The 18,248-nt window shown below is 40.7% G+C and overlaps 2 protein-coding genes across 2 annotated transcripts in view; both read left to right on the top strand.

The window, feature by feature from the left end:
- The window catches only part of zgc:101744 (uncharacterized protein LOC541409 homolog), a 26,697-nt gene extending 13,245 nt beyond the window's left edge, over positions 1 to 13,452 (top strand). Inside the window, exon 7 of the mRNA XM_035994907.1 lies at positions 13,385 to 13,452. The gene's annotated coding sequence lies outside the window, so the exon portion shown is untranslated. The remainder of the gene's footprint in view (positions 1 to 13,384) is intronic.
- diras1b (DIRAS family, GTP-binding RAS-like 1b) lies at positions 2,094 to 18,248 on the top strand. The gene is made up of 3 exons (XM_031310033.2): positions 2,094 to 2,302; positions 13,043 to 13,384; positions 13,835 to 18,248. The coding sequence occupies exons 2-3, from the start codon at positions 13,076 to 13,078 to the stop codon at positions 14,120 to 14,122; spliced, it is 597 nt and encodes a 198-aa protein (XP_031165893.1). The 5' UTR covers positions 2,094 to 2,302; positions 13,043 to 13,075; the 3' UTR covers positions 14,123 to 18,248.

Raw genomic sequence — 18,248 nt, 5'->3', positions numbered from 1 at the left:
AATCATACTGACTTTGCTGATACCCTGACTTTTCCACCGCTGCCAGCAGCAGGTTGACATTTTTGTTTTTGTCTTGACAGCTTATGGATGGGTTGCCATGAAGTTTGGTACAGATATTTATGGTGCCCATATGATGAATCCTAATGATTATTTGTAGTGCCACCAGGGGGTTAAATTTGTCCCTTTATCCTGTGAAATATCTCAACATCTACCCGATTGATTGGCACAATATTTTGTACAGACATTCATAGTTCACAGACGATGAATCCTACTGACTTTGGTGACTTTTTTCCCTATAGTGCCCTCATCAAACTCCTTGCAAAACTAATGACATTCCTGCCTACTTTGTGTTTAGTGCTAATTAGCAAATGTTAGCATGGTAATTTAAGATTGTGACTTTGGTAAACACTATACTTGCACGTTAGGGTTGCCATTGTGAACATGTTGATGTCAAATCACCATTAGACTCTTAGTACTTAGTTACTTACTTACTTGTTTCTGGGCACTTTCAGGACTTCTCATACATGTTGGCTTAGAAGTTTAGATTTTAAAGATCCTTCTATACCTAAATAATGATATAGGAAACTACAGTTTGATGGGGCCTAACAGTTACTAATGTCTTCTACTTCAGATAACACACTTAGGCTTATTGCAAATAAGCTAATTGTAAAAAAAAAAAAAAAAAAAAAAAAAAGCCTCTTAATGTCTTGTTTTGAGACTCTGGTTTACTTTCTTGACTTTCTATCTGCATATTCTTGCATAATATTTTCCCCTGCCTAACCCGGCATTATCCTGCTCTTCATCTTCTGCTCACTACCCCCCAACTGAAACAATCAATGCTACTTTTTTATCACCGTGTCTGCTTGTCTTCTGCAGTTCCCAGGCTCACCGACAGAGGGAGACAAACACAAGGCTGTCTGGATGGAGAGTTGGTGAGTCATACAGTGAGACCGTCACGTACAGACAAACCGCTCAAAACAAGGCCCGGTCTGATTCGGTCATAGGCCGTTATTACCACCAGGGCTAGGCCTCATTACACTTATTTGTGATGTTAAACGAAATGTATGAAATGTTCTCATTCCTGCCGACATGGACTGAAATATCATTAGGGCGTTCTTTATACTGGGCTGGTATACTTCCTGGTTTATCGACTGTGATCTCTTACCTTCTTTCCACCCATTACATGTTGTTTTGCTCTGTTATGTGTGTATTTATAGTAGGCATAGCCGACTGTATGCACTGTATACCCTAATGTATTACCTATCTCTCTCCGTGGTGCTGAAACACAATGAGGTCACTGTCCGTGGTGCTGATCCTGGATCAGACTAAGAGATGTGATTTCTTTCTTCTTTTTTTGGTTTAAATGCTCTCCAAGCTGATAACCTTACTAATACAACTAAATACAAATCATTTAATCATTTCCACTATCTCTAGATACCCTTGATTGATTGATTGACACAGTTATAGGCCTGGTTTGATTTATGATTCATGTTTTATTTATGCTGAAAAGAATACAAAATGTACTTGGTGCATGTTAGCAAAATAAAAGACGAATAGTCGAATGCATTAAACCTGATCCAATGAATCCAACAATTCTGACCTTTAACTCTCACGGAATTTCACTCAAGATTTCACAGTGGCGGCTATAGGCCAAAGTGAATCTGACATAAATCTCCATTGGCCCTGGAGACATCTGGTAGCTACTTGGCAGTGGCTGAAACATCGACAGTATAATTTGGAAATAAAATGGGGCTCTGCTTAGGTTACATTTTTGACCGTGAATATAATTTCATCCATTGAGCTACTTTAATTTGATCTGTTTCTCTGGGACCATCAATATATGTACTTTGATATTTTATATTGCATATGATTGTGGCTCCACACATAATTATTAGGATTAATGTATGTGCAGTGTCTAAGTATTATTGCCATTATCTGTCATTTTCTTATTTTGGTATGATCGTGTGGTCAAATTCCCACAGTTGCACCCGTTTGAAATTGCTTATTTTGCTGGCATCCAACCACTAGGAAGAGTATGAACTGAAAGAAAATCCAGTGTGGACAGAAAAGGGAGAGGGCATAGCACCTCCCACGTCCTAACTGCGAGAGAGAGAGACAGACAGAGAGACAGAAAGAGAGAAAGAGAGAGGAAGAGAGAGAGAGTCTGCTGTGGTGGTGTTGGAAATCGGACGACATGAGCTCTACATGAACCGTGTAAAATGCTTTAAGACGCTTTCAGCGTTTGTCTTGCATCCGTCTAAACCAAGGACGAGCCTGAAGCGGAGCTATACTTCACGAGCAGGTATGGAGATGCGCTCATCCCCACATCTTTACAATAGGGTTAGATGTTAGTATTCAGTGGCGTATCCGCGGTCTTTCTGCCTGTCTGTCTGTTGAGCGCACACGATTCCTGCTGATAAAAAAAAAAAAAAATCTTTATTTATCCGGTTGTTGTTGTTGTTGATTTAAATGCGACTCACATTTGTGTTTGATAACCTCGGTCGTGTGAAATGTATAGCCTATGCCCGCACAGCCATATTGGCAGTCAGCAGGAGAGAGAGAGAGAGAGGACAGAGATATGAGGATGTTGGGATTATGATATTGCTTTGAGGAGTAAAGGGAGGTGGAGGGCGGGGTCGCTGCGACTGCGAAATGATGGGACCGTTGCGAGATGGCGATCCTCTGGTATTTATGAATGAACCAAGCAGAGTAAGGTGGTCTGTAATGGCGTTGCGCACCAATCTACGGACCGACGCCAAGCCCTCTCCTGCCACCCCTTCCTGACTACAGCCGAGACGGAGATGCACGTCAGCCTAGAATATATACTAATAATGACGCCAGCGTGACGCATAAAGCCCAATTTCTGTGGCAAATGTCACGGTTAATCCTCCATCTGGATCTGAGTTTCTCCATGTCTCCTCCCTCATGCCTGATGTGCTGTTTGTCGTGAGGAGACTGTGTGTGTGTGTGTGTGTGTGTGTGTGTGTGTGTGTGTGTGTGTGTGTGTGTGTGTGAATATGTATGTGACTCAACTTCCTGTATGCATTGAACATGGGTGTGTGTGTGGGTTGCAGGGTTTGAAAGAAGAGAGGAGAGGAGGGATGTATGACAGTAAATCCTGTGATTAAGCTTTAAAGTGTGTGGATGGGAGTAGCATAGAGATGCAGACTGTGTTCAAGCATGCATGTGTTTGTCGAGGATGGGGGATAAGTGGAAGTGTGGGGGAGTGTCAGTGCCTGTCCGTTTGTTTGTCTGTCTTGAATGGCCACAGTACGGTTGCATAAGAACACTTCATCTGCTCAGACAGGACAAAGAAATGACTCAATACATGGTAACAAGGAACACAGAAAGAGATGATGCTCGTATGCTGATGAGATGTTGGAGATGCGTATGGATGCTGATAATTGATGATGATGATGATTGGAGTGCTTTTTTCTTTTTTAAACTAAGGCTCATTTAACAACACTGCACAAAGCTGTGTGAGATAACCGAGGTCCAGATGGCCAGATGTTGTGAATTCTGTTGGGAACGTCACTTATGTCTCCTCATGTCTGGAGACAGGCTGGGCAGCTCCACACACACAAGTAGCCCCCAATGTTCTGTAATTATGCTCAGGTCCATCCAGAAATGGGACCACAAGTAGAAATTTGGCTTTCAGAGAAGTTTCTATGGCTTCAGAGAAAGAGAAACACATTAATTATTAGTAGGGTTAGGGTGCAGTTTCTGAGATTTAGCTTGTTAATTTATGTAAAATGAATTCATTAACAATGCATGCATATAAGATCTAAGAGGCTATATTTGCAAAAGTCAAATAGCAAGAAAAAACAGAGGAAAGTAAAATACACGTGAATATACACAAATATATACATTGGCTTACAGTGAGGCATTAGTAGGCAAGAAGGTGAATAAACTGACTCAATAAAATGACTTGAAGGTTTCTGGCTGATAAAATGTTGCAGGGATAACATTTGAAAAAGCTTTAAAAAGTAGTTGTTTCGTTGGATGACTGCCGTTTGTCAATGAGTGAAAATGTATGAATTTGACCTGGGTTGTTGCACATGATATGATGCATCTTTATTTTGAAGCAATTGGTAAAGAGAAGTTCTTAAGAAGTTCCATTTAATCAGGTTCAGGTGTGTTACTGCATCGTGTGAGAGAAGCACACAGTTCTTTGCTCCAGCTTGTGTTCCTGCACATGCAACATTTTAGTTTATTTATAGATGGGAACAATTGACTTATTGATCTATAAACTGAACATTTCATTGGAAGAATGTGTCCAAACTAAATCTTAATGAGTAGCAGCCCCTCTGTGACTTTTTAAATGTAGAAAATATATTATTATAATATATTTTTAACAGTATCCCAAAAGCACGAAAGAAAAATGGATTCTCTTCTCGAACTGAGCTTGCTTCCATAATGCTTTTTTAAAAAATTATAGTTAACTGCTGTCTCATGATGTTTAAGCCTGTCTGTTGTTTTTACAGCACAAGTCTAGTCTAGTGCACCATCACTGTTGAGCACTCCTGAACTATATATAACTACATACTGCATAATGTCTTCTTTAATACTAGAACAGATCAATGCTAAAGTGTTTTAGTTGTTCTGACGGCCTCAGCTCATTTGAAAGGTCTATGCAGTCTTCATTATACATGGCATTAGGGAGGATTATCTTGGTCTTGTGCATAACTAATAGAAGTCCATTATGCACACTGTGACCTCTGAGTTCCCATGTTTTATTTGACATTTTGTTCAAATATCAGCACTCATTTGATGTAAAACACTATTCAGCACCATTTATCTTTGAATCTGTTTTGAGAAATTATGAGAACTGGGGGAAAAGATCCCAAAGTATTTTGTGGTTTGAGATAACAAGAAACATTAACGGTCAGTTTCTTATAATCCCAGTTGCATCATGGGAACGTCACAAGCAATCTGGAGCGGGATTCCCTTGATGTCTCCATTTGCGTCGTTGTCAGACGTGGATCAAGTGGTATTATAAAAAAGCTGTGCCTGGTTGATCTCGCCTGTAGAAACAGGTGGAGTCTATCCAAAACGACCAACCCTGTCACCATCTGTCACTGCAGGCAGGCTTCTGCAACACACTCCTGCAGTCTGTAATTAGCGCTTCAGTCAGGTTGGTGCCTTCACAGCTTCTCAGAATAGGCTTTCTATAAAAAAATTAATTAAAGAAAATGTAATACATTATGCAGACTTGAAAAGAGGCATGCTTGCTCTATTACCAGTGCTGGAAACTGAATTTCTTTACTACTTCTTGGCCCAATTCTGGTGTTAATATCCAGGCGCCTCTTTGTTGCCCAGATTGCCAGGCAGAGGTATTAGCAGAGTCTTATGGAGGGGCCAGACGGAGCAACCCAGGGTTCCACAGGTCAAGCTAATACGCAGTACTAATACACATTTGAAGACTAATTACATGGCCATGTTGCATCCAGTCCTGTGTTAAAACTGCGACATAGAATCAGCGTGATTATGGTTACAGCTCAGGAATCAATCTGCCGAGGAGGGAAATGTCTGCTGCTGTGTACTGCTGGCTGTTTAGTTTAAATAAAGCACAGGGAAGTCTGCATCTTGCTTGTGAAAAACATGCATCAGTCTTTTCCCTTGTTGCCCCTCTCTATGCAACAAGCACTGGTGAAGTGTTTATGGAAAGGTTTTCATTTTGTTTTATAGTTACCTTAGGCTCTAGAAGTCTTTGGAAGTCCACCAGTGAGCTAAACACATTGTGGCTTGCCCTGGATAATTCCAAGTAGAAAGAAATGATAATAGGTTTAAGACAAACTTTCTCCTTATACTGTAGATCTGGCAACGTAAGACTATACATCAGTAACATCAGGAATTGCAACAATCTATGGGTTTATTAATACTGTCAAAAACAATTGATTTAAATTTATAATCCTTAAGATTTTCATACAATCAAACCCCATTCTTGATACTGTTTATGGTCTGCATTTCTTTTCTGCAACACCCTTATTAGTGTCAGATTCCTCCATTCGCTGGATTCAAATTGCCTTCCTATGCACACCAACAGCTTCAGTTTGTCTTCTGTTGTATTTTTAAAAAAAGAAGCTGCCCAAGGAGTGATTGCTGTAGTATTAAAACACACTTGGTGTTGCCAAATAAGGGATAAGGATTAAAAGTTGAAAAAAGTAATTCTCATCATCCAGGCAAAAAAAAGGCTGTATTTAAAAAAAAAGTATTTTATAAAGCTAGCAGTGTAGCAATTCTTTATCGTACTGATTTATTGATGTTGTAGTCTTACATTGGCAGGCCTAAACATCTCCACGGGGCTTGGATTGGATAAAGTAGAACATTTGGTCTGAACCCACTGACATTCTGGTAAAAAATAATAAAACATTTGGGGTTGTTTTAATTTCTGAATCATTCAGGGAAAGCCTAAACTTTTCACAGCTCACCGGCAAACTTGAAAAATAGTGCTGAGGGGGAAATTCCTAGTGCATATTCTGTGGATGATAGATGTTCTGCTGCAAAACCTTCTGCTCCAATTTAAATATGATGTTGTGAGTATCAATAGACAGATAAATGTCACCCGTATTGTTTGTGTGTCTGGCTCAGCTGATGCTCAGCATGCTGAGTCAATGGGGTGTGCATGGAGTATCAGAGGGCTTCATCCGGAGCTGCATGTAGTCTTATAGGGAGACCGCTGGTATCTTAAGTCCTGGGAATTGGGTCAATGCAGAGAAGGCCAGGGGGAGGTTAAGCTCAATGATTAGCTACTAAGCCAAGACCACAGTGCTGCAATCTCTTGTACAGTCTATGGCACATGCACCGTGCATGTACGGTGGTGTATGCTCAATCACGGTATAGATTGACACTGATGAGAAGCAGACATGCCAATAGTCTCACACAGCTTTCAAACACCTCAAGCGTATTGTTACATGTATGTCCTTGCATGTGTATACACACATACAGTATATCACACTTCAACTTAATCATTTGTTATTTAATGATGTACTACAGGTGTTTGATGCAAATGAGAAGAGTATGATTAGATGTTTCAACTGTATATTTTTGAAATGTCGTCTTATTTTCTTAAATTAGTCAGAATCACTCACAGGTAGTGAAATGATTGTTTCTATGCTCGCATTGGTTGATTAACTGATCATAGGTGTACAGATGACACTCCTCTGTGGAACAAGAATATTTTTCAATCTCTTGGACTGTAGAAATTCTTTAAAACCAAGTTTTGTTAAACAAATAGTTAGACATCTTGGGAAATACTCTTATCCGACTTCTTGATGAGAATTAGATAAGAAGATTGATACTACAGTCATGTATGTCTGTTAAATTTGAGGCTGGAGCCAGCAGCCAGTTAGCTTAGCTTAGCACAAAGACTGGAAACGGGGCGAAACAGCTAGTTTGGCTCTGGCCAGTGCTCAAAGAAATCCATTCTACCAACATCTCTAAAGCTCACTAATTACCACGTTACATTCCATTCCGTATAAGTTTAAGTTTGTGATTTCACAGGGGGTTATGGGAGGACTATTTCTATTGTTTTAGCCAGGTGCAGTCGTTGTGCTAAGCTAAGCTAAGCTAACCAGCAAGATCTCAGCAAGGTACCAAATAGTGTATTTACCAAAATGTTAAACTATTCCTTCAACTTTAAAGATGCACTGACATCTAAGTAAAAATGACGCTGCTTCTATAACTTTCTGAAAAGCAGACATTTTGTTGGTTTCCATCCAATGACAGTAAAAGAACCAGAGTTTAGATTTATTGGTGTGATCTAGGGAGCTTGCAAAGAAACAATTTTTTAGCCAGTCAAATGAAAAATGTATGAATATTCCCATAATAATAATAATTATATATATATATATATATATATATATATATATATACACTGTATATAAGAGTCACACAATACTGCATACCCCATATCCAATGGAAAAGATCCATTATCCTGATGGATCGTAAACAGATTTAAATGATTTAGCTCTCATAGATATGAAAAGAATGTTTCCTTTCTTTGCATCATCTCCCTCCAAAAGACACAATCTCTCTCTCTCTCTCTCTCATACACACACACGTTCATACACTATCTGACACTATCTGTGTGTGTGTGTGTGTGTGTGTGTGTGTGTGTGTGTGTGCGTGCGTGCGTGTGTGTGTGCGTGCGTGCGTGCGTGCGCGTGCGTGCGTGCGTGCGTGCGTGTGTGTGTGTGCGTGTGTACAGCTGTGGCCAGACTATTTCAGAGAACCCCTAGCCGAAAATCAGTTGATCCTGTAAAAAACACATATCGTCAAATAGCCCCGTATCCACAGCATTCCAGTATCTGCAGCTTGATTAAAACCCTTTCTCCATAAGACACCATGGGACCGCTTTGTGGGTGTCTATTTAATCACGCTCTTGATCTGTTGAACGGCATTGTGTTTGATGTTGGTTAATGCGCTTCCTTTGTGCAGCTGCGTAAGTGGCTCTCTTGAGGGAAATTATGTGCATATTTTCACTAAAGGTGACATTTCCTTGCTCGCTCTGAAATAAACGAGTGGAGAAGGCTGTGTTGCTTTTATTTTCTGACTGAGAGGACAGGAGGCCTGTTTGGTCTGTGCCAAAGCTATCTGCTAATGGAACTTGGCTGCACTTCCACAGATGCATTTATAGTATACTATTAATTCATTATGGAACTGCAGTACTCTCATTTCAAATAAAACAAGAGTAGAGGAGTGGGAAAGGGAGAGAGACAGCTTGCGTTAGGGCGGAGTGTCATTAATCTCAGAGGCCTGGTGTCAAGGACAAATGTTGAAGGAGCGGAAGTAGTGTGTGTGTGTGTGTGTGTGTGTGTGTGTGTGTGTGTGTGTGTGTGTGTGTGTGCTTTCATGTGTATGCGTGTCACTGTGAGGTTGCACCTGTGTGTGCAGTTATAGCTGCTGACAGAGGGAGAGACACAGTTAATTTTAGTTCAGGTGAAAGACTCGAGGGAGGGGAGGAAGGTTTTGATGAGCAGGATCGTTGTCGCGGAGCTAAAATCCCCGTCCAAAAAAAACAACAGGCACCAAGCTAGGCAGGATGACAGACTGACATGACCCAGACAGACGAGCCCCATTGATCCAAAACCACAGAGGCCTTAGTTTATTGATCAAACAGCATGGAGGCCCGGGGAGTGAGAGAGCAGGAGACAGAGGAGGGACAGAAAGAAGAAGCTCAGGGAGCAGGTCAAAGGAAAATATTTTCAAGATGCATAAATTAAGAGGAAAGAGATACAGAAGGACAATAAAAAGAATGTGTGCAAGCATATCAATATTAAGAGCATGTACGAGTGTGTGGCTCCATCACAGATGCATCGGCGTATTAGCTTTAAGACACAAAAATCATACCAATCCATATACTTTTATTCATGATATTTGGCTAGTTATGGAATTTGTATTCTGCGATACTTTCCTTGCAGTATTTAATCACAACTGTCAAACAATCAGTGCAATAGACGCACTGCAGTCTTTGTTAAAAGGACAATTCTGGTTCATTAAAACTTGGGTCTTGTTTTCGTCCTATTGGCCATCATTTCTATTTCTAAATATAACACTATACTCACAGTGCTGAGATCTGGGAACACAGCTACACTGCTAAAAATAACCCAAACAGGACTAAACAAATCTTGTTTGGCCAAATGTATTTCAAGGAGAAAATAAGGGCAAAGTGTAATACACCATTACAGTTTACAGACCAACTTGCTGGTTCAAGTTTGTCCTAAAGGTTTAACACTGTGCAAGTAGGGATTGCTATGGACATTTTGGATGTTTCATGTTTAGCTTTACCTCTACAAAAACAAAGAGGCTAAGATCATCTGGCTTGTTTTTTTCTGATTATCTGATTGCTCGAGTTTCTTGCCCCATCTGACTTTGTTGTAGCGATGTTGCCATGTTCCCAGATTCTCTGCAATTACTCTAAAATGCAGTAATGTAATTCATTTTTGGGCACCTGAATTACAAATCCAGGAGATCTTTACTAAGTATCATTGGCATTAATTTGGAGTCGTGTTTGTGTTCACATGACATGTCCAATATTCACTCTCCTTTAAGCTCTGTTTTTGGTCTCCACTGATTCCTGAGGGAAATATTTGGCTGTTAAATGCTCCACCGTGTTCACCAGCTAGTCACTATGGTTGTCTTTTTGTCGTTTGTTGCTGGCAGGTAGTGTGCAGTGGGTTTATCAGAGCTTTTGTGCTGTAAACAGCTGCCTGCTCCTGCCAAAATCTGTGAGAGTAAACCAAAACTAACTAGCTTAGTGGGCTTAAAACAATGAAACTCGCTATAAAGCTCTGTAAAGCCGAGGACAGCTGCAGATCATCAGGACACATCTTGTCACATTGTTTTCACATTGTCATTTGATACATTGTTATAATAAACATTATGGCTGCTTCAAAAGTTCAAGCTGATACATTTTTTTTCCATTTATCAGTTGGACAGAAATAAGACTAACTGCTAAATGTGTATGTAATCAGAATCTGAATCAGAAAAAAGGTTTATTGTCAAGTAAGTAACACTTACAAGGAATGTGCCGTGGTGGTTGGTGCATACATAAAAAAAACATATTGAACATTAATAGGAAATACACACTAAATACAGAAACAAATATTTACAAAATAGCTGTTTAACAAACGAAAAAAGAGGCTGAAACTGTCAAGCAAGTTCACCATATCCAATCAGCTTTTGCAGCTTTAAGCACTCACCTCAGAATTTAAGCTTCAATCACACTGGAAAATCCTGTTGACAGGCAACAAACAGACAGATTTTTGACAGTAGCCCTCACTATCTCAAAAAGTGTATCATCACACTTGGGCGCCGGGGAGCCATTAAACAAGATGTTCTGCTTTGCCAGACAAGAGTGAAACAGTTAACAGTCTGCAGGCATTAGAGCAGAGGACACAGGCTCATCTGCAAATTAAACTGTGGTTGTGTGTTCAGCATAAAACACTCTTTATATGTCACTCAGCCTTTCAACTATAGATTGACTATAAAACTCAAGAGGCTCTCCCTGAATCCCCATTTATTTTGAACTCCTTGACTGATATTATTTAGAACTGGGCAATGCAATTACAGAGGCCCTGCCATCAATAGTGGATTCCAGCAGTACTAGCATGACAGAAATCCACTTATTCCATCTAGTATTGACTTCAATTTACTGTTTCATTACAGCTGAAGCTTAGAGAGCAGCACATGATCACAACTGAATGAGTATCTTATTATGGGAACTTAAAGCAAGTTTAGAACCACAGCAGATGAATAATGCAACAGATACAATGTGTAATCATGCACATACGCTCAGCAGACACACACACGCACTTACAAAGATAGCAATAGATTAGGTGTGAGGACATTGTTCTGATGCATATGTATGAGTTGCAGCAGGTAATATTAAGACTGAAGATTTGCAGAGCAATGTGCAGTGTTGCTGCTGACTGTGAATCCGATTTTTTATAGCTTTGGAATTTTTCGTTTTTATCTGCATATTCTTTTCTTTTCTACTAAATAGTGTAAATATGTGTGGTTTTAGTTTTTTTGTGCATTATGTTTAAATCCTGGCTTTGTTTCAATTCCCATATTTCTGGAAGTGATTTTTTTACAGGTATAACACTAGATGTGCACAGCAGGTATTTTATAAAACAAACAAATCATAACTGGTTTCTACAGAAAAAATTAAAAATGCATTAATTAATGCATGTTTATGCCTAAATTGTTTGGCCACTTGGGGGCAGTGCAACAAGCAGGAAACACAACACTGACACATAACCACACACAACCTTTTTAAGTTGATATGGCGAACCTGTTAGCAAGTGAATAGTTGCTTATTTACACAGTGCAGAACACTGTGAGTCGTGTTTTTGGCCAACAGGTGGATCTAAGTCCAATATTCACCCTCATTTAGCTCTGTTTTGGTCTCCATTAACTCTTAGTTTTAACAGCTAAATGCTCCATTGTGTTCACCATCGTCATTTGGTGCTGGGCAGGTAGCATAAAGTTGTTTTTATCAGAGCTTTTTCCCTGAAAACAGATGTCTGCTGCTGCAGGAAACAAGGTTACGAGAGCCGTGAGACTCAACCAAAACAGTGAAGTTGGGAAGTTGCGGGCTGTAACACCCAAACAATGAGCTGAAAGACATTTAAAGGCTCCGTAGAACTAAATGAAACTGCAGAGTCTGTGATAATTCTGTTCATTTGTCACTAGAAGCAATATCTTGCACATATAAGTAGTTATTGGATCCATTGTTAGTATAAAAATATTGTTTAGAGCAGCTTTAATAAGTTTTAGTTTACATTTAGAATAAGAGCCTATCCTTGCTACCCTGTGATTGGATCCATACAAGAAAGCACTACAGAGAGTCACTGAAGAGAATCAGTTGTTTAGTCAGTCTGGTCAAACATACATTCAAGATATGTACACATTATCATGTACACATGCAACCTAATGAAATCCAATGCAGCAGAACTGCAGTATCTACTTCTTTTGTGATGCTAACAATGTTCTGTTTTTGTGTTAGAGAGGTGATTCAACTTGTTTTTAAAGCTGTTGTTTGGGTTTTTGTTGAATTGGATGGGATTGCTTTGTATTATACAAGTTCAAGTTCAAGTTATTGTTATTGTTTTTCTCCTATGCTGCAAGGACTCTCCGTCTCTTCCAGGCTTTGTTGCAGTTGCTAAAGTTGATGAATGAGGAAACGCTGGAATGTTTTTGGGGATGAAACTGAGAAACTGTGACTCTGCGAACAGTATTGATCAGGGAAATGTCTGCGTCAGGTGAAACACTTGGAACCTCACCAACCTCATCCTTTCTAATTTGTACTCTGGCTCATAGTCAGACCACGAGGACACTTAGAGTGCTTTCACACCCGCTGGCCTTTCACACCCGCTGGCCTGAGTCCGAGTCCCGCAAGCGCTTCCCTTCCTGTTCCTCCATCTGCTTTGTGATCTGCTGACTGCTCCTTTGTTAAAATTCCTCTTTGCTAAAATAATCCTCTCCTCCCCACTCCTCCACCTGCTCCCTCCCCATGCTTCCACCCTAAACATCATAGGTGTAACACTGTCTTAAGCCTGAGGGGGGCAGAATGCCGGAGCAGAGCAACGACTATCGTGTGGTGGTGTTCGGGGCAGGGGGAGTGGGGAAGAGCTCCCTGGTCCTGCGCTTCGTGAAGGGCACCTTTAGGGACACCTACATCCCCACAGTGGAGGACACCTACCGCCAGGTGATCAGCTGCGATAAGAGTGTGTGCACCCTCCAGATCACCGACACCACAGGGAGCCACCAGTTCCCGGCCATGCAGCGCCTGTCCATCTCTAAAGGCCATGCCTTCATCCTGGTCTACTCCATCACGAGCAAACAGTCCCTGGAGGAGCTCAAACCCATTTACCAACAGGTGTGTGTGTGTGTGTGTGTGTGTGTGTGTGTGTGTGTGTGTGTGTGTGTGTGTGTGTGTGTGTGTGTTGTAAACCTTACATACAGGATGGAATTTCAGGATCAATCTATTATCACAGCTGTTTGTTTCATTTGATAAAGAATAATAATAAACTTTATTTTTGTTGCACAATTCATGCATGAAGTGCAACACAAAGTGATTTACAAGAAAATGAGATAATCATGAAATTTATAATAAAACAAGGATGAACACATACGATTATAATAATCTTAAGATACAATATTGTTTGTTGAGTCCTGTATTTGATTGTTTAAGCATATAGTCTCTTTGGATGCCATTATTGGGGTAACGATTACCACCAAATCAACATTTTTTTGTATTTACAGTATATTGTGCACTGACCAGCCAGAACATAACACACACTACCCTTATTTCCCTCCTCCTTTGCAGGTCTTGGCCATCAAGGGCAACGTTGAGGCCATCCCCATCATGCTTGTGGGCAACAAGAGCGACGAGACCCAGCGGGAGGTGGACACCAAGGACGGGGAAGCCCAGGCCAACCAGTGGAAGTGCGCCTTCATGGAGACATCGGCCAAGACCAACCACAACGTAACCGAGCTTTTTCAGGAGCTCCTCAACCTGGACAAGAAGAGGAACATGAGCCTCAACATCGACGGCAAGCGCTCAGGGAAGCAGTCCCGCGCCGAGAGACTGAAGGGCAAATGCAGCGTCATGTAACTCCAGGTGAGGAGGAGAGGGGAGGTGGAGGTTGAGAGAGTGGGGGGGGGGGGCGAAGAAAGGGAGGAAAAGAAGGAAGACGAGAGAGAGAGGAAGGGACTCACTAAACGCATCACTGCGAGCAAAACGTCTGGAAGGTAACGGGAATCTCATCATCCACATCCTCCGTCTGACTGGTGCGTTCTCAAACACAACTCAGCAGTTATTTTGTAAACACTACAGAATTTCAGTTTGGAGCTTTATATCCATGTGCATTCTGCTAAAAGGAGAGATGAGGGGGACTGACAGAATATCGAGAGGCAAGAAAACAAGAAATGTGTGTCACAGATGAATAACCTGTGGCCGTCAGCTATAGTCGGAAACAGCGTGGGTGTGGACTTTTCCATGATCAAGACCTTGGACTGCAATAAATACCACAGACTGCAGCACCCCTCAAAAACTACTGAAGGTTTCTGATCAAAACATACAGTCCTCTCTTACTTCTTCATCCAAACCCTCCTTCCATGCTCAGCTCACACCCCTCGTCATCCCAGCACCCTCATCCTTTGCCTACCCCCCCTACTTTAACACATATAGAGAAACGTAATGTACATGTATATGAGTCAACAAAGTTAGTTAAGCTCACTCATCTGGTAGAAACACTATTTTAAGAGACTGAAGTGTCCCTCACGCTAGAAAGCGCAGGACCCATAAAGGTTTGAGACTGCTAGCGTGACATTTACAGCAAAAACATGCGACCCAGCTACATCCCGAGCCGCTCATGAGGACCCTGATGTATATAACATGGGGTGTTTAAACCTATTCCATCTCTAAGTCTACACGTCGGTCAGAGGAATGAGGTGAAGTTTGAAGCATTAAAGCTTAATCTTCACATCTCCTCATCCTAATCATCCCTCCTGAAAGATAAAAAAGGCCCTTTTTGACATTAATCAAGCTGTCATTATGATAAAAACTCATCTGTGAACTCTCTAAATGACCTCATCTGAAGTGGAGAAGCATCCAGCGGCAGGGTATGCACACACGCTACTGATACGACGCAACAATCCTTTTAAGACTCTCGTCTAGTGTAGAATAACTCTGGATGAAAAGAAGCTGGACTCTCATCAAACATAGGAAACAGAAATACAAGTCTAACTTGTCTACGAGGATGATACACTCGGATAATCATTGCCAAGCTGGTAAGAGGAAAGGGATGATTTTTGGTTGTGAAGTCAAGAATGTCAGTTTGCTTTGGCACTTTTCATTTGAAGGTTTGTCTTCTTTTGCCTTTTTCTTGTTTGTTTGCTCTATGATGTTCTTTAAATTAATGTAAAAAAAGCCCTCCTTAAACAAAAAGCACACTGAGAAAAAGAAATAAATAAGGGATGGATGTAAAATTGCTCCATGCTGATTAATCAGTGCGACAGGAATCGCTAAATTCTGTTTCCTCTTTGGTTGGTTTGGTCACATTACCTCTCATACGCTCATTGTAGGCATCGGTAAACAGGAAACAGAATGGGCCACACACACACACACACAGACACGCACACATACTGTATACACACACACAGCATGCGCACAAATGCATTCATGCAAGTGTCAAAAAAAACGTCAATATGAGTAACACCGTTGACTGATTACATGAAGACAAACAGGGCTCACTCAGCCTCAATGCCCTCACATTGCACTTTATATCATAAACACACACCCACGTGCACACACAGAACTGTAATTTCTCATGTTTTTGCTTATGTTAAGTGTTAATGATCTCTGCCTAACAGAATATCCTCCTGGAGCCATTGAATAGCTCTACTGTATGTCCAAAGTGCATGTATAAACCCTTTGTTTTTTACATGCAGGAGCTCTGAATATTGTACACAGTGTACACAGGACAGCCAAAAGCACAATACTTTTTTACCAACGTATCTATTTGTACATTTTTTGTTTCTTTTTTTTAAATGTTTTATCCTTTTTTGTTTTCTTTGTGCAATTTTTCATCTTTAACATTTATTCACCAATCCTGAACATGGAGAAACAAATTGCATCATGATCACCGGTAGCTTCTCCGTCTCGATATAGATGTAAAGTGTTTTATTTGTCCGGTACATGGCACAGTGAGGTTGTGGTTCTGTTGAGCAAAAGGGTATCGTGATGTAACCGGTTAGCTGTGGTTGTGATTGAAGTGCATAAATGCGACATAACTCCACATAATTGTAGATCATATAGGACGGAGGAGGAGGGTCAGATTATTCGTCTACTTTTCTTTATCTCTCAGGCGGTTTTAACAATTTGGGTGGAGGATAATCTGTTTCTGTACTGTTTAACCCAAAGACATAGATGATGCCCCTTTTAACTGTGTCCATCTCTCTGGAAAAAAAAAAGCACAGCAACTGTTTCCGTCTTTCTTTATATGTGCAGCAGAATCAACAACAGGGCACTTTAGGGTGACATTTTACTTGAAGACGTGCTTATTAATCAGCAATGCCTCATTTATAAGCATCATGTAAAATGTCCGTCCTGCATTATTCACACCCACAGACCCAAATAAAAAAAATTCAAACGTGTAGTTATTATAAATAAAATGGTAGTTGAATAAAATATTCATAAGAGCTTCAAGTAAGATGTTACCCATGTAAAGAAAAACTGTCTTTCTGGGAATAAGTCCTAGAGTAAGCAGGAAATGTTATACAGTAATACAGTAAAAGGCTTGATGTTGCTATGTACTGTAATATAAAGCTTAATAATGATGTTCATGATATATTGTATTTGACACATCCACTCTTCAGATCTATCAATCAGATAATACTAGCAAAATGTGACTATGTAACTAAAGGTTCCACTCCATGGATGTTCCTTTTTATTTTATTTGGAAAGCTGAATGAATCTGTTGTTATCGATCGTGTTGTACTTTGCACTAATGTGAGGTCCTGTTATACTCAAAAATGTGCATTGTAAAACCTACCCTTTACCTCTTAGATGCCAGGGATTCTCACACATACTCTTCTTCATTTTTCATCAGTTTATATTTAAAACAAAACAAAAAACAAGTTGTATTTGAAATTCTTTGTGTTGGTTTGTTTTAGATGCCAGAAGGATGGGGTGATTTCTGTCCTGTCATGTACATACCTGATGTGTCCTTCTAAAGGTTAAAAAGCTAGAAAAACTAAAGCTGGAAATTATCTGTATAACTGTCAAACAGTTCTGGTCTGATCTGATGTGTGGCTACTGGCAGTGGTGGTGCACAGGCTGCATAAATATAAGCTTGACACGTCCGGTTGCTTCACGCAAACGCCAGCTTGCGAGCGCATGTTTGTGCAATCTGTTGTTCTGCTGACGTCTACAGGAGACTGTCGTTGTTCATGTTCCTGTGTGGAATATGATACAGCAGGGAGGGAAAAACAATGAGACAACGTGCAAGAGCAGTATGGACATCATGCTGGAGCGAGAGGCTGTGCTAATAATAGAAATAGTGTAAAAATATGGGGTGCTTACTGCACTGACTAACTAGCCTGTATAAGATTTATTTTTTTGTGCTTGCATGTGAGGAGGCGTGCATGGGAAGTGTGTAAGCGTCCGTTAAGTTTCTTGGGCTGTGTGAGTTAAATGCTGGCATGAATCAGGACAGACACCTCTGCCCCGTCCTCCCATCGCTTGTCTCATCTCATTTATCAATGAAGCATATTCACTACTACTGCTGCTGTCTGTGTGTTTGTGTTTGTGTTTGTGTTTGTGTTTGTGTGTGTGTGTGTGTGTGTGTGTGTGTGTGTGTGTGTGTGACACCGTGAGTGCATCCATGTATGTGCGCAATCAGCCACCTATTTGCATCCCTTCACTCTGGCCTGCATGAGTGTGTATGTGTGCATGTTTGTGTGCTGTTGTTACTATCTTATGAAATGTCTGTCAGATATTTGAAGCTTTCCTGTGGAGAATGCCTACACATTTCTTCATGAGTCATCCCGCAGGCATGGAGGCAAAATAGACAGACTGCATGCCCTTAGCTGTACGCACACACTTATACAGGCATATTACATTTATACAGGCCTCATTCTCTCATTGGCTGTTTTTTTTTCTTCTGCTCTGCTCTGTTGTTCAGGCACCACTGTCAGCACTACTTCTCTGTAAATCATCTGTCCGTCCCCTGAAATCT

Source organism: Sander lucioperca, chromosome 18 (assembly GCF_008315115.2).
Source record: "Sander lucioperca isolate FBNREF2018 chromosome 18, SLUC_FBN_1.2, whole genome shotgun sequence".
Classification (NCBI taxonomy): Eukaryota; Metazoa; Chordata; class Actinopteri; order Perciformes; family Percidae; genus Sander; species Sander lucioperca.
This window is presented reverse-complemented; position numbering and strand designations above follow the sequence as displayed.